This window comes from Podarcis melisellensis (assembly GCF_964234715.1).
Source record: "Podarcis melisellensis genome assembly, chromosome: 15".
Taxonomy (NCBI): domain Eukaryota; kingdom Metazoa; phylum Chordata; class Lepidosauria; order Squamata; family Lacertidae; genus Podarcis; species Podarcis melisellensis.
In genome coordinates, this window is record NC_138532.1 from 17,982,666 (window position 1) to 17,997,414 (window position 14,749).

At 45.4% G+C, this 14,749-nt stretch overlaps 1 protein-coding gene and 1 long non-coding RNA gene across 2 annotated transcripts in view; one reads left to right on the plus strand and one right to left on the minus strand.

The window, feature by feature from the left end:
- LOC309357748 overlaps positions 1-14,749 on the plus strand; it is a 241,424-nt gene that overhangs the window by 114,573 nt on the left and 112,102 nt on the right. The gene's annotated exons all lie outside the window — the stretch shown is intronic.
- Positions 16-9,636, minus strand: LOC309357370 (uncharacterized protein). Its single transcript, XM_081889504.1, has 6 exons — positions 9,298-9,636; positions 7,994-8,201; positions 6,857-7,280; positions 4,097-4,274; positions 3,003-3,210; positions 16-1,105 (listed from the first exon to the last, which is right to left on the minus strand). Exons 1-6 carry the CDS (start codon positions 9,518-9,520, stop codon positions 679-681), a joined length of 1,668 nt encoding a protein of 555 aa, XP_081745630.1. The 5' UTR covers positions 9,521-9,636; the 3' UTR covers positions 16-678.

A 14,749-nucleotide genomic window follows, 5' to 3' on the forward strand; every position in this document is an offset into this window, starting at 1 on the left:
AAATAATTACATTATTTCATATTTCATTATTTCTCAGCTCCTCAGTGTTTTTACTCAAACCTTTTCTATTGCGTTATATCTTTATCTATTCCAAAAGGTTTCTCTATTACAATTAATTGTCATTTTTATTCTGCTGATTTTATCTTGAATCCTGCCCACGATTTCATTTGACTGTAATATTTTTTTCCCCTAAATAACCCATGAAAGCCTTCTATTCTTCTATAAAAAGTTCATAATTTTGATCTCTTAATTTCCCTTTCGGCATTGCCAATCCTGCTAGGGTTGCCATATTTCCAAAAAAATTTGGCCATTTCTGAGCTATTTTTAAGGGAAATCAGCAAAAAGCGCACTGCCGACAGAGGCAGCCATACATCCTGATTTTCCCAGACATTTCTCCAATTTCTTCCCAGGCACTATTTCTGACTGCAGTATTCCAGATATGTCTGGGAAATTCTGGATGTATGGCAAATCTAATTTCTGCATAGCCCATTAATTTTAAAAGTCACTCCTCCTTCAGTGGTACCTTCTCTTTCCATTTCTGTGCCTGTAATATTCTAGATGCTGTTATCACATACATAGACTTTCTACAGATATAACTAATCTCCAGAACAAAATATACCCTCCCCCCAAAAACCCCCCCTCCTGCTTCACCCTGTTATTCTTTCAGTGGTCTTCCCTTCAGCTCTGGCGTTTTTGGGCCACCACAGTGCCGAATGCCTTTGCGTCTGTCTCAGATAGTGGCAAATCGATCTTGGTCTCCTTGAGCCACTTGACAGCAAAGCCTGCCTCCTTGAGGGCTTCCTCCACAGATGCCCACTCTAAGTAGAGGCAGGAGAAGGGCTGCTGGCCCACCTTGTAGTAGGTTTCCTTTAGGACAGAGCCTAAGATGAGGTGCCCCCCTGGTTTGACAAGGGAGCTGATGTTCTTCAGAGCAGAGCGGAAGGTGGGCAGGTCTTTGCAGGCCCCTTCCAGGCATAAGGAGGACAGCAAGCAGTCCGCTGGAGGAAGAGCCACAGGGCCCAATGGGCTGGCCTGGGTCACGTCGCATTTCAGTACCTGCTTAATGGCTCTTCGGACCTTTTCTTCCTTTTCTTCCCACTTTTCCCTGGGGAAGAATGAAAGGTGAACATGACAAGATCCTTGCACCCCACAATGCCCAACCCCTGTCCTCAGATGTTCCTAATTCCAGCCAGGCACATCTCAGGATCACTCCACATCCTCAGCTGAATGTGTGAAAAATTCCTGGTTGCTGTGGATCTCAAAGGGTGAGCCAGTGTCCTACAAGTTAGAGCAGCCTGAGACAACCTGGTGCCCTCCAGATGTTGGGAGACTACAACTCCCATCAGCCCCAGCTGTCCTGAGAGTTGTGGTCCAACAACAACTGGAGGGAACCAGGCTGGATTAGAGCAGCGGTTTAGGATTGGAGAAAGCCAGGTTCAAACGCTTACTTGGCCACAAAGCTCACCGAGTGATTTTGGGCTAGTCACGCTCTCTCACACCCCTACCCAGTGGCATAGCATGGGTGGAACTGGGGGAGGGGTGCGTGGTCCTGGGCATATTTTGTTTGAGGGGGTGTGACCAGGCTGGAGCCACAAAGAGGGAAGCCATGCCAAGCGGGCTGCAACTCCACTCTTAGGTCACGGCATACACGTGGGTGTAAGCAGCACAGAGGAGAAGAGGCAGCAGCAACATCACTGTCTCTCTCCTCTGTTGGGCTCCGGTGCCTGAGTTTACCCCCAGTGCCGCTTTGTGAGGCTGGGATTGGACAGCTGTGAAAGGAATTTTGAGGTCTTTATATATGGTAATGTTCATAGGTGTACCAACCAAGCACATACATAGATCAGCACAGGAAGACCGACCTGAAACCATTTTGATTCCTAAACTGACCAAATGTTTTCCTTGCAGGGGGGGGGGGGTCAGGGAGCCTTCCCATTGTCTCAGGAATTGAGTAATCAGCATTTTAATGGGTGACAGACTATCAGGAAAGACAACCAGGAAAGGCAATCAGATAACCTGGCAAACAGGAAAAACAACATTCAAATTTCTGTTTTAGACTGTCTTTTCTGTGATGTTTTCTGTGATGTAGGTAGGATGTATCGGGGGGGGGGTGTCTTAGGTTACACCCCTTCTGTGATGCATGTAGTATGATGTTTCTGGGGGTGGGCTTGATCTACAGAGTGGCAATTTCAAAAGTCCATATAAGGCCTTGCCCGCCATTGTTCTAGGGTTCTCCTCCTTTCCTCTGTGTGAGGGGAGCACCCTGTTGCAACAGATCAATAAAGATCAAGCTTACTAGCTGCTTTGCTTCTCAATATTCTCTGGTTGGCCTCTGTTATTTTCTCCTACCAATAGGGAACCTACATAAGGACTCTATGTGGGCTCTTGGATACCCCATAAGGGAAAAGGGCAATTTTTGTTTACAACACAGCTTCGCAAAGCCGTGCAGGGCTGCCAGGCCGGCATGAGTGTGCCCTTCAGTCTGATTGGATTTACTTGAAGCATCGGCAAGGGCTGAGCTGGTGAGGCCACAGCAGGCTTCCTCCACACCCCGCACCCCATGCACTGTGAGCCCACCCTGGGTGGCGATGGCATACGCTCTGCGGCTGCCCCTACCTACCTCTGAAGATTGTTGAGAGGATAAAATGGGTGGCAGAAGGAGAGAAGCCACTATGCTTGAACGCCTTGGAGGAAAGGAGAGCTATAAATGCAGCAATTCTCCCCATGCCAGATTCCCAAGTGAGGTGCAATTTACTCTGCATGTGCTTTTCCACTTTGCAGATGTTATTTTCCTATTAGACGCTGGATCAGTAAAGGTGCTGTGCTGCTGTGCTCATGTAAACCAACTGGGGAAACTAAACTGCAGTGCCTGATTGCTGCTTGTTTCATTTGCAGTCTACAAGAACCTGTGATGGCTGTGCCAACCTTCTTTCCAGAGGGCATCTGAGTGCCGAGGAGTCTCAAAATTCCACCTTCAATGTCCCATACTAGAAAATTCTCCATACCTGTTACCCTCCAGCTCGCACACATATTTCACCACCGGGCTCCAGTCGAAAGCTCCTGGCTCTCTCCTTAGCCATCGTTGCATCTCCTCCCTGTTCTGATCGCAATAATCTGTGGCGACAATTTCTTGGAAGGACTCACAAGCCGAGAGGAACTGGTAGATGGTCGGCCCACTTCCAATATCAATCAGGGTGTCCCCTTTTATGTCATCTGCATGGAATTAACCCATTAACCCATTTGTTCAGATTTCAGCCATGATTCTTGGACAACAACAGACTCGCTTAGTCATTTCACATTTAGTCAACAACTTTATATGTGAATATTAGAAGGAAAAGCTTTCACAGTGTTTCAAAACTGCTGCTGAATCACTATAGATCAAGGGTGGCTAACCTGTGCTAATGGGGGAAGACAGAAAATCAATTCTATTTGCATTGGTAGGCAAACCTGCCTAACCTCTTTTCAAAACAATATATGAAGTGATGCACAGATAGCTTTCAAAATTCACACATCTCTGAATTTTGCAGTGTAGATCTACAGTCAAGACATGGGTACAAAAATAGACATAGCAGGGTAAAGTGTGCATAAAAGTTCATGTCTTTATGAAACAATATTTGAAAGGTATGAGGGAAAACTGCTTTGCAAAAATCCGTGTATTATACAAAAATTGCACACAGAATTCTGTCTGTTAGGAGACGTTTGCACTAAAATGCTAATGCATTTTCATAAGAACTTAATTATTCCCCCTGCAAATTGGAATGTGGAAATGTGGGGAATGGAACTTAAGGCTGGAAGAATGAGAAACAACAAATGACAGGCTTGCTCATTTTGACTTGCAACGTTCTAAATGTTGCTGAACCACAACTCCTATCATTCCCCTGAGCATTGACGCATGTTGGCTGGGGCTAACAGGAGCTGGAAAGCTACCACTGCTATAGATCCAACTGGTATTAAAGGTCTCTCCCACCATGGGCCACCTTAGAGGCTGGCAACTGTGGACATAATCAAATTGATCATTCATATCCCTTTCAGGGAATCTCTTTCCAGGCAACCCAGTATGGCAACAGCTCTGGAGCCCATGAAATACACCAGCACTTACCTAAAATGAATGCCTGGTGGAGATTTTTCAGAAAGAAAAACAAAAAGGCATTCTTGTTTTCTTTTCCAGAGCTGAAGTTGTAAAAGGTGTCCAAATATTCTTTTGGATTGAAATGTGCAGCATAGAAGTCTTTGTCGGTGAAAGCCATTTGCACGATCCTTGGAAACCTGCTCAGTTTTTGGAGTGTTTATAGGGAGTTTTGTTTACTGGCTCCTTCTTTGCATTCCTATTTTGCTATCTGGGGTCCTTAGGGGGGTTTTTCTTCTTCTTTTTTAATGAAGTCACCAGAATTCCAGCCTATCAGGTCTTTCCTGCCCCTCTAAAAACCAAGCAAACAAGCAAATACCTTTTAAATACCTTCTAGGTTTACCTCTGGGGCATATTTCGTAAGCTAACCTTTTCTCCCCTATGTCTGAGAAATTATCTGTTGCAAACAATTATTATCTTGGAAACGGAGAGAGAAAATCCCAACGTCCCTTTGAGTAAAAACACTTAAACTTTGGGATCACAATACCTGGAAATAATTAACTTATTTGCCTAATGTTATACTGGCCCTGCTTCTTTGAGCTGTGTGGCAATTCCAGGGTGCAGCATTTATGTAGGTCTGTTTTCCTTCGGAAGCAGCTCACAGCCGGTATAGTTCTAGATATAGCTTAACTTGTGATGGATTTCTTCAATAGACACACCATTATGATATTTGATGTGACTTTACTTGGTGAAACAGAACAGCAGCTGCTGCTGGGGAACCCACAAAATCAGACCCTCCAACTATCCCTATTTTCCAGAGACGTCCCTGATTTAGAGAATTTGTCCTAGTTTCTGATTTCATCCCGGAATGTCCCACTTTTCCTTAGGATGTCCCTATTTTCATTGGAGAAATGTTGGAGAATATGGAGTTATCTGACCACTCAGCCATCTGAAGGCAATTCTGTACAGTTGTACCTCCATTTACGTAACCCTCTGGTGGTTATGTAAACTTCGGGATGTGTGTGTGGTGTTACAGCTAAAATCTGGGTGCGGGGCTACTCTGCCACCCAGCTCGTCGGACTAAGTCCACGGGTCCCTGCGGAAGAAAATGAGCTCAGCCGGGCACAGGAGCAAACTGCAGAAGATCCAAGTTTATTGTGCAACAGGTTCAAGACGAGATTGAACAGCGAGAAAGGGGTGACATAAACTTTTGAAACTTCCCTCCATGTCCCAGAATACAGTGCAAAATACATCCCAGTTACATCATGAATACATTAAAGAGAGGTTGGGTTACACAGATTACATCATGAATACATTAAGAAGAGGTTGGGTTTCACAGGATTAACATATGGAGGAGGGAGGGGGGAATATGCAGAGCTGGAGATATGCGCAGATAAGCACATCCTGATGAGAAGACAATGGTCCATGTACTGGCATTTCCTGGAGGAAAGGCTTGGCAGAGTGATTTGACAGGATTAGGGTCTTGACACCTTGCTTGAGGGATTATGGAGGACAGGGGAGGTGTGATGGAGTCCTAGAGAAATTGAGCAAATTCGCATGTTGATTTTCTATGAATTTTATAGATTTTAGTCCCTTTTGACATTGACAATTGGAAATAAATTGATATATTGTAGCGAAGAAGAAGGTGAAGATGACATGCCCCCCCCCTTCTGTATCAGTGGCAAACCCAGAAGTATTTTACCGGGTTTTGCTGTGTGCACATGCTCAGAAGCGGTCCTCAGGTTGCAGAAACCTCGGGATCTGACCGGAGCTCTGGAACGGATCCCGTCCACAACCGGCAGTACCACTATATAGGGAAGTTTTAAAAAAATGTTTAATGTTTTATTATGTTTCTATATATGTTGGTAGTTGCCCAGAGCGGCTGGGTAAACCCAGTAAGATGTATGGGGTATAAAAAGTAAAATTCTCAATATGCAATTGGACGTCCCTATTTTCATCGGAGAAATGTTGGAGGGCATGCAAAATGGAGTTTACAGGCGTATAAATTACACAGGGCTTGTCCACATTTCCACTTATTCTGTGGTTTTCTAAGCATGTGCTCTAAGAGGTTTTCCACTGGCCTTGCCACTTTCTTTGCTGTTTACTACTGAATCAGAACAAACGCCAATCTGCAGGAGAAGCAATGCTCTAATTCAGCAGTAAACAGCAAATTTTCCGGGGGGGGGGGGAGGCAGGAAAAGTGGAAGTGTGGATAAACCCTAATTCATGTTCTCGGAGGGAAAAAATGTCTGCATGATCAGAATTAGATGCCTGATTTAGCAGGAAGAATAGGGTGCCTATTGGCTGCCAGGCAAACTCAAAGCTGAGTTCTTTCTGTGCAAACATTATTGACACTTACAATCTGAGTAAATGGATTCTCCCAACAAGGTCTTTTCACACTCTGTTTTAACTTTTTTACAACTCTTGACATGTAGGCTCTCTATCAAAGCATATACTATAATATCTTTAATCTCCAATCCTGCCCGCAATTTCATTTGAGTGTAATCTTTTTCTAAATAGTCCATGAAAGGCTTCCATTCTTCTATAAAAAGTTCATCATTTTGATCTCTTAATTTTGCTGTCAGCATTGCCATTTCTGCATAGTCCATTAAATCTAAAAGCCACTCCTCCTTTGGTGGAACCTTCTCTTCTTTCCATTTCTGTGCATATAATATTTTAGCTGCTGTTGTGGCATACATAAAAGTTCTAAAGAAATAACTAATACTTTTTACAAATTCTACCACAAAATATTTCCTGCTTCGCCCTGCTCTTCTTTCAGTGCTCTATCCTTCAATTCTGGCATTTCTGGGCCACTGCAACGCAGACCGCCTTCGCGTCTGTCACAGAGAGCGGCAAGTTGATCTTGGTCTCCTTGAGCCACTTGATAGCAAAGCCTGCCCCCTTGAGGGCTTCCTCCACAGATGCCCGCTCCAAGTAGAGGCAGGAGAAGGGCCGCTGGCCCACCTTGTAGTAGGTTTCTTCTAGGATGGAGCATAAGACGAGGTGCCCCCCTGGTTTGACAAGGGAACTGATGTTCTTGAGAGCAGAGCGGAAGGTGGGCAGGTCTTTGCAGGCCCCTTCCAGGCACAAGGAGGACAGCAGGCAGTCTGCGGGAGACAGAGACACAGGGCCCAATGGGCTTGGCTGGGTCACATCACATTTCAGTATCTGCTTGATGGCTCTTCGGACCTTCTCTTCCTTCTCTTCCCACTTTTCCCTAAGGGAGAATGCAAGATGAATGTGAAAAGATTCCCGCACCCCACAATGCCGGACCCCCCATGTGTCCCTAACTTCCAGGGACAGTCCCAGATTTAGAGAAGCCATCCCAGTTTTAGAATTGATCCCAGATTGTCCCACTTTTCCTTAGGATGTTCCTATTTTCTTTGGAGAAATGTTGGAGGGTATGGAGTTATGAAACCCCTGAGCCAAGGAGATACTGTATTTTTCGCCCTATAGGACGTACTTTTTCCCCTCCAAAAATGAAGGGGAAATGTGTGTGGGTCCTATGGGGTGAATGCAGGCTTTAGGAAGCTATCCGCAAGCCTTGGGAGCTCCGCGGGAGTTCCCGTCGGGCTCCCCAGGCTTGCGGATAGCAGCCTGCATCCCGAAGCCTGGGGCATGCTGCACAACACGCCCCAGGCTCCGTGCAGATATCAGGCAGCCCCACAAGCTCGGGGGACAGCGGGGAGGTGGAGCACTGCCATCCCGCTATTCCCCGACCTGGTTTGGAGGCTGGTGGTTTTCATTCCCCCCTAAAAAACTAGTTGCGCCCTATGGGCCGGTGTGCCCTATGGGGCGAAAAATACGGTAAGTAACTGTAAACCTTTAGAAGACTTCCGAAGGCAGTCTTGTATTGGGAAGTTTTTGAAATGTTTAATGTTTTATTATGTTTTTATCTATGTTGGAAGCAACCCAGCAAATTCTCCATACCTGTTACCCTCCAGCTCGCAGACATATTTCACCACCGGGCTCCAGTCGAAAGCTCCTGGCTCCTTCTTCAGCCATCGTTGCATCTCCTCCCAATTCTGTTCACAATAATCTGTGGCAACAATTTCTCGGAAGGACTCACAAGCTGAGAGGAACTGGTAGATGGTCGGTCCACTTCCAATATCAATCAGGGTGTCCCCTTTTATGTCATCTGTATGGCATCAACCCAATAACACATATGTTCCAATGTCAGCCATGCTGCTTAGACAACAATAGCCTGGCCTGGTCAACAATGTTAGATGTGAATATCGGCAGGGAAAGTTTTTCACGGTCTTTCAAAATTGCTGCTGAATCACTATAGATCAAGGGTGGTTAACCTGTGCTAATGGGGGAAGGGAGAAATTCAATTCTATTTGCATTATTAGGCAAACCTGCCTAATCTGCTCTTTTCGAAACAATACAGTGGTACCTTGGGTTACATACACTTCAGGTTACACACTCTGCTAACCCAGAAATAGTGCTTCAGGTTAAGAACTTTGCTTCAGGATAAGAACAGAAATTCTGCTCCGGTGGTGCGGCAGCAGGAGGCCCCATTAGCTAAAATGGTGCTTCAGGTTAAGAACAGTTTCAGGTTAAGAACAGCTCTCCGGAACGAATTAAGTACTTAACCTGAGGTACCACTGTATATGAATTGACACACAGCTAGCTTTCAAAATTCACACATCTCTGAATTTTGCAGTGTAGTTCTAGAAATGGGCTCAGAAGTACATATAGCAGGGTAAAATGTGCATAAAAGTTTATATCTTAGCTAAAACAATATTTTTTGAAATGCATTGTATTAGGGAAGACTGCTTTGCAAAGAATCTGTGTATTATGCAAAAATTGCACACAGAATTATGCAGTTAAATCAGTACCAAAATGCTAATGCATTTCTGTGCGGATGTAATTATTCCCCCTACAGACTGGAAAATGGAAATGTGGGTAACTGGACTTAAGTCTGGAAGAATCAGGAACAACAAATGACAGGCTTGCCCATTCCAACCTGCAGCCATCTAAATGTTGCTGAACCACAACTCCTATCATTCACCTGAGCATTGACACATGCTGGCCGGGGCTAACGGGAGCTGGAAAGCTACCACTGCTATAGATCCAACTGGTATTAAAGGTCTCTCCCACCACAGGCCACCTTAGAGGCTGGCAACTGTGGACATAATCAAATGGATTATTCATACCCTTTTCAGGGATCTCTTTCCAGGCAACCCAGTATGGCGACAGCTCTGGAACCCATGAAATACACCAGCACTTACCTAAAATGAATGCCTGGTGGAGATTTTTCAGATAGAAAACCAAAAAGCCATTCTCGTGTTCTTTTGCAGAGCTGAAGGTGTAATAGGTGTCCAAGTAGTCTTTTGGATTGAAATGTCCAGCATAGAAGTCTTTCTCGGTGAAAGCCATTTGCACGATCCTTGGAAATGCTCTGCTGAGAGGTTTTTGGAGTTTCTTTTTGGAGTTCTGGCTCCACCTCTGCATTCCTGTTATGTAACCAAGGGTTGTTGTGATGTTTCCATTCTTAAAAAATGAAGCCTTGCTGATTCCAATATTGTTGTGATATCCTTATTAGCTTCTCTTCCCACCCATCTAAAAAGCAAGCAAAACAACCACCTTGCAAAGCTCTTCTAGGTTTACCTCTCTGGCACTCTTCCATATATTTTCGAAATTATCTGTTGAAAACAATTAGTATCTTATAAAGAGAGAGCGAGAAAATCCCATAATCCATTTATGTAATAAAAGTTAAGCTTTGGTATCACAATACCAGGAAATAATGAACCTCTTGGGAGAATGGAAAGCTACAACTCACAATGCTTCTTTGAGCAGTGTGGACGTTCCTGGGTGCAGCATTTATGTAACTTATGGATAGATCAATCGATCAATAGATAGTATTTACAAATATATAGTTTCACATTTGGTGGATTACTTCAATAAGCACACTATTGTGATGTTTGATGAGACTTTACTTGCTGAAACAGAACTGAAGTGGCTGCTGGGAAACCCACAAAAATATAGTCCACAGGCCTATGAAGTACACAGGCCTGTACAGACACATTCCTAACCTTGGCTTTACAAATGCACAGAAATTCAGAACTTGTCCACATTTCTAGTCATGTGTCCAAGGGGCTTTCTGCCTACCTTGCCGGTTTCCTAGCTGTTTACCACTAAATTGGAACAAATGTCAACCTGCCAATTCCTTCAATTATTTCAGTTGATACTCTCCTCCTTCTTGTTTTAATAAATTTCAATAAATTGTCTACCCTTCTATCGTATTATTTTTCTTTACCGCTATAGCTTCCAACAGTGAGAGCCTAAGTGGTGTTTTTACCTCTAATAGATTTTGGTTTTTATCCCATACTCTATACAATTTTTTCCAATTTATATGATTTTTAAATCTTTATGTACTTTCACCTTTTTATACCATAAAAGAGCGTGCCAACCAAAAATATTACCATGATCTTCTAAGTCAAGAATATGTGAATTCTCCAATGCCATCCATTCCTTCGGCCAACAAAGACCAGATGCTTCATAGTATAATCTCATATCTGGCAGGGAGAAACCTCCTCTCTCTTTTGCATCTATCAATATTTTATATTTTATTCTTGGTTTTTTCCCTTGCCAAATATATTTTTGCCATACGTTGAAACAATCTGTCTTGCCAATCACCGGAATTGTTTGAAACAAAAATAGCATTCTAGGTAATACATTCATTTTTATAGTTGACACTCTGCCTAATAGTGAAAGATTCATTATGTTCCATATTTGCAAATTTATTTTAATATCTTCCCAAGTTGACGAATGTGCCAATTCAGCAGTAAACAGCAAGTTTTCCATGGGGAAAGTAGGCTGGATGCTGAGACCCTCTTAATCCCTGGATCCATCAAGTGCTAGCATCTAAGCAAGGATTCAAATTCCTGGTGAGGTAATAGCCTAAGTATGGGTTGTTAGAAGACAGGAGTGCCTGGCGTGCTCTGGTCCATGGGGTCACGAAGAGTCGGACACGACTAAACAACAACATGGGTTGTTAAGGCAACAAAGGAAGTGACTCTTTGTCAGTACTTAGAAAGACAAAGGCCAGAGTTGAGAGTAGATCTAGAGACTGTGATCTAGAGTATGATCTAGAGACTTGCATTTGGAAGCTAGAAGGAGGCAGAAGCCAGAGAGTCAGAGACATGCCTGATTTCTGCTGGAATTCAAGGCCATGGCCATGAGAGAAACAAGACCTTCTTGGGGTGTTAATGGTGTGAACCCCTCCATCGTAGGCTGGGGTTGTATATCTGTGTAAATAAACCATATATCCTAAAGGCACCACAGTCTCCACTGTCCCTCATTCTGAGGAAACATGCCCCTGGGCCCCCTGGAATCTTGCACTGCTTGGAGATTGTGGTGGCATGCAACAATATGTTGTATTTAATCAGAATGTTGTATAGTGCTATGGGGATCTTCTACATTTTAAAATGTTACGAACATCAGCAATAACAACTGTCATTCAGTAATAGAACCAGATGCAAATTCATAGTTTTGTTGAGTTGTAAGGGACCACGAGAATCATCTAGTCCAACTTCCTGCAGTGCAACAACATGGGGCTTGAACCCTGAGATTCAAGACTCTCGTGCTCTACCAACTGAGCTATTGCCTCTGATGCATTGCAAATTTTGCATATTAGAACCAACTCATTCGGGATCTCTAAAACACCATTTCCTCTGCAGCGTACTGTAAGTTTTATCATCTCACAACTTTGGCACTCTCTTGGGCAATCCTTGCTCAACTTCTGGGAAGGAATGCTGTGGCTTCTCAGTTTGTTTGGCAACACATTTTTATTGTTGCCCAGATGTAAGTTTTAAGGCTGATGATGGGAAACAAGATTTCAAGTGCACCTCTGTATGTGAAGTGTCATTTCTTCCCAAGCCATGCACTGCCACGTGCCTATAAAGTTAATCTCCTACACTTGATTCGGTCACGTTGATTGTATTCTTCACCTGCTGGTCAGTATTACAACACACACACGAGTTGCCATTTTGTGCACATAGTTGGGGAGGTCTAGCTGCGGAGACCAAAATACTGTTATGGGTGTGGTCAGGCCAGCTTCTTTGTAAGATATTGGCTTTAGCTGGCCAGTTAAGTACTTCCATTCACATGACCAAAGAGTACCCTGTTGCCGTGGAGACAAAGGAATAGGCCTTTCCCCCATCTTTTCTGGCTGGATATCACATCATTCTAGGAGGGAGAACAATAGGCCAAGGGGGGGGGGGCAATATGTGTGAACGAAAGAGACTTTTGCCTCAGGCTGAAAGCTGGAAGAAGAGAGGTTTGTCTTGCTTTGTGCTGGACCTAGAGTTGTGGCTTGGGGATCTCCCTGGGAATCTAATGGGGGAGGCAAGATCTGCTAGAGCAGTGGCTTTCAACCAGTGTGCTGTGGCACCCTGGGTGCCTTGAATGATGGTCAGGGGTACCGTGGGCGACACTGGCCTCTGTCCCTCTTTCCTCCCCTCCTTGCTCTGATGCCCTTTTGTTTCTCTGTCTCCCAAAGGCTTGCACAACTGTTTATTGCAGCAGCCCTGGCTATAAGTTCCACAGATGAATGGTGCCTCTGGAAGGCATCTCTCTTTGCAGTATGTGTGTGTGTGTGGGGGGGGGCAGCTCATACACCAGGGACGGCAGCAGCAGCTGCCTGGAGGACTGCCAAGGAGGAGGAGAAGAGCTTGGATTTGATATCCTGCTTTATCACTTCCCGAAGGAGCCTCAAAGAGGCTAACATTCTCCTTTCCCTTTGTTCTGGCCCCGGGGGGGGGGGGAGAGGTACTGTTACCGTAGCCAAAGTTCAGTCCTGAGGCACTAGCCTGGTAGAAGTTCACAAGGTGAGAGGCGAGGTCCGAAACAGGGAGCCGGGCGGGGTCAGGAACACTTGAAGATCAGAAGCAGAAAGCCGGGCGGGGAACAGGAACGCTGGAAGGTCCGAAGCAGGAAGCCGGGCAGGAAACAGGAACACTGGAAGGTCCGAAACAGGGAGCCGGGCGGGAACAGGAACGCTGGAAGGTCAGAAGCAGGAAGCCGGGCGAGGAACAGGAACACTGGAAGTTCAGGTCTAGATCCGGGTAAGAGCAGGTACTCCACAACAACGTTGCTCCCGCAACCTGGGACTGGGCTGACTGACCTTTATCTTCTCTAAGGCCAGGGGCGGTCCCGGCCCCCAGGAGCCCCGCCTCTCCTGGCCTTAAGGCGAGCACTCCTTCTGGGAGAAACCAGTTCCCTTCGCCTCTCTGCCCTAAGCCTCTGCAGTTCAGGAGAGGCCGAAGGGTTACTGGGCCCCGGGGGAGGCTCACCTGTAGACACTGAGTCCTCAAGCACCTCTGGAGCCAGAATGGTTTTACCTGGTGGCTGCTCCTGAGGATCTGACACAGGTGCAGGCTCCTCAGAATCTAGGCCTTGCCCCAGTTCAGCCAGCCGTGGAGGCGGGGACTCCTGTGCAGGCTGGGATTCCTCTGGTTTAGCCTCTGAATTGGAATCCCAGGCCATCACACCCTTCCTCCCCCACAACAAACACTCTATGAGGTGAGTGGGGCTGAGAGACTTCAGAGAAGTGTGACTAGCCCAAGGTCACCCAGCAGCTGCATGTGGAGGAGCGGGGAAGCGAACCCAGTTCACCAGATTACGAGTCTACCACTCTTAACCACTACACCAAACTGGGGTAGGAGAGGGGAGGGGAGAGGAGACTGAGGGAACACTACACAAGGAAGGGTGTTTTAATAATAATAATAATAATAATAATAATAATAATAATTTATCTATACCCCGCCCTCAAGGTCAGGGAGGCTAACACCAAATATATGGTACAGTGGTACCTCGGGTTACATATGCTTCAGCTTACAGACTCCACTAACCCATAAATATTACCTCGGGTTAAGAACTTTGCTTCAGGATGAGAACAGAAATTGTGCTCCGGCGGCACGGCAGCAGCTGGAGGCCCCATTAGCTAAAGTGGTGCTTCAGGTTAAGAACAGTTTCAGGTTAAGAACGGACCTCTGGAACGAATTAAGTACTTAAACCGAGGTACCACTGTACATTAAAAACACAAAATCAAACAACTGATTAAAACATAGCTCAAAATCACAGTAAAATCAAAATATAATTAAGTGGCCAACCCATGAATCACAGCCATGAAGGCAGGAATATTAAATAGTTGCCAGGCCCAGTCACCCATGCTGGTCCCATGTGGGCTGATAGAAAGGGCCAAGGGGGCCACTTACATACAGGGTTTCATGGAAAGAAGGGGGTCAGAATGGGCCCAGAACTCCGTCTTGCAGGCCCTGCGGAAAGATGTCAAATCCCGCAAAGGTGAGAGGCTGCCAGATCTGCAGGCAAGGGGTGACATAACTGGGCTCCTGAGCCCCACAGGGGAGTTGCAGAAAGAATGTAGTTGGTTAAAAGAGCTGTGGACTCAAAAAGGTTGAAAACCTCTGTGCTAGAGTGTTAGTGCTGTGAGCCCTTCAATCCTAGGCTCAGGTTGTATATATGCGTAACTAAAACCATACATCCTAAAGACACCACAGTCTGCACTGCCCTTCATTCCAAGGAAACAAAACCCTTGGGCAGCCCTGGAAGTCCTTGAATCTCATCGCTTGGAGACTGAGGTGTGCACAACAATACTTTAAATCATCTCCTTTTGGTGTAGACATGGCTGAATAGGGCCCAACACTGGAGGGATTACAT

Coding starts and splice junctions, on each gene's coding strand:
- LOC309357370 (XM_081889504.1), bottom strand. CDS start 9,520: ATGCAGAGGTGGAGCCAGAACTCCAAAAAGAAACTCCAAAAACCTCTC. Junction 7,281..7,993: donor TGCGAGCTGGAGGGTAACAG/GTATGGAGAATT, acceptor ATTCTCCCTTAG/GGAAAAGTGGGAAGAGAAGG. Junction 4,275..6,856: donor TGGCCCAGAAATGCCAGAAT/TGAAGGATAGAG, acceptor TAAACACTCCAA/AAACTGAGCAGGTTTCCAAG.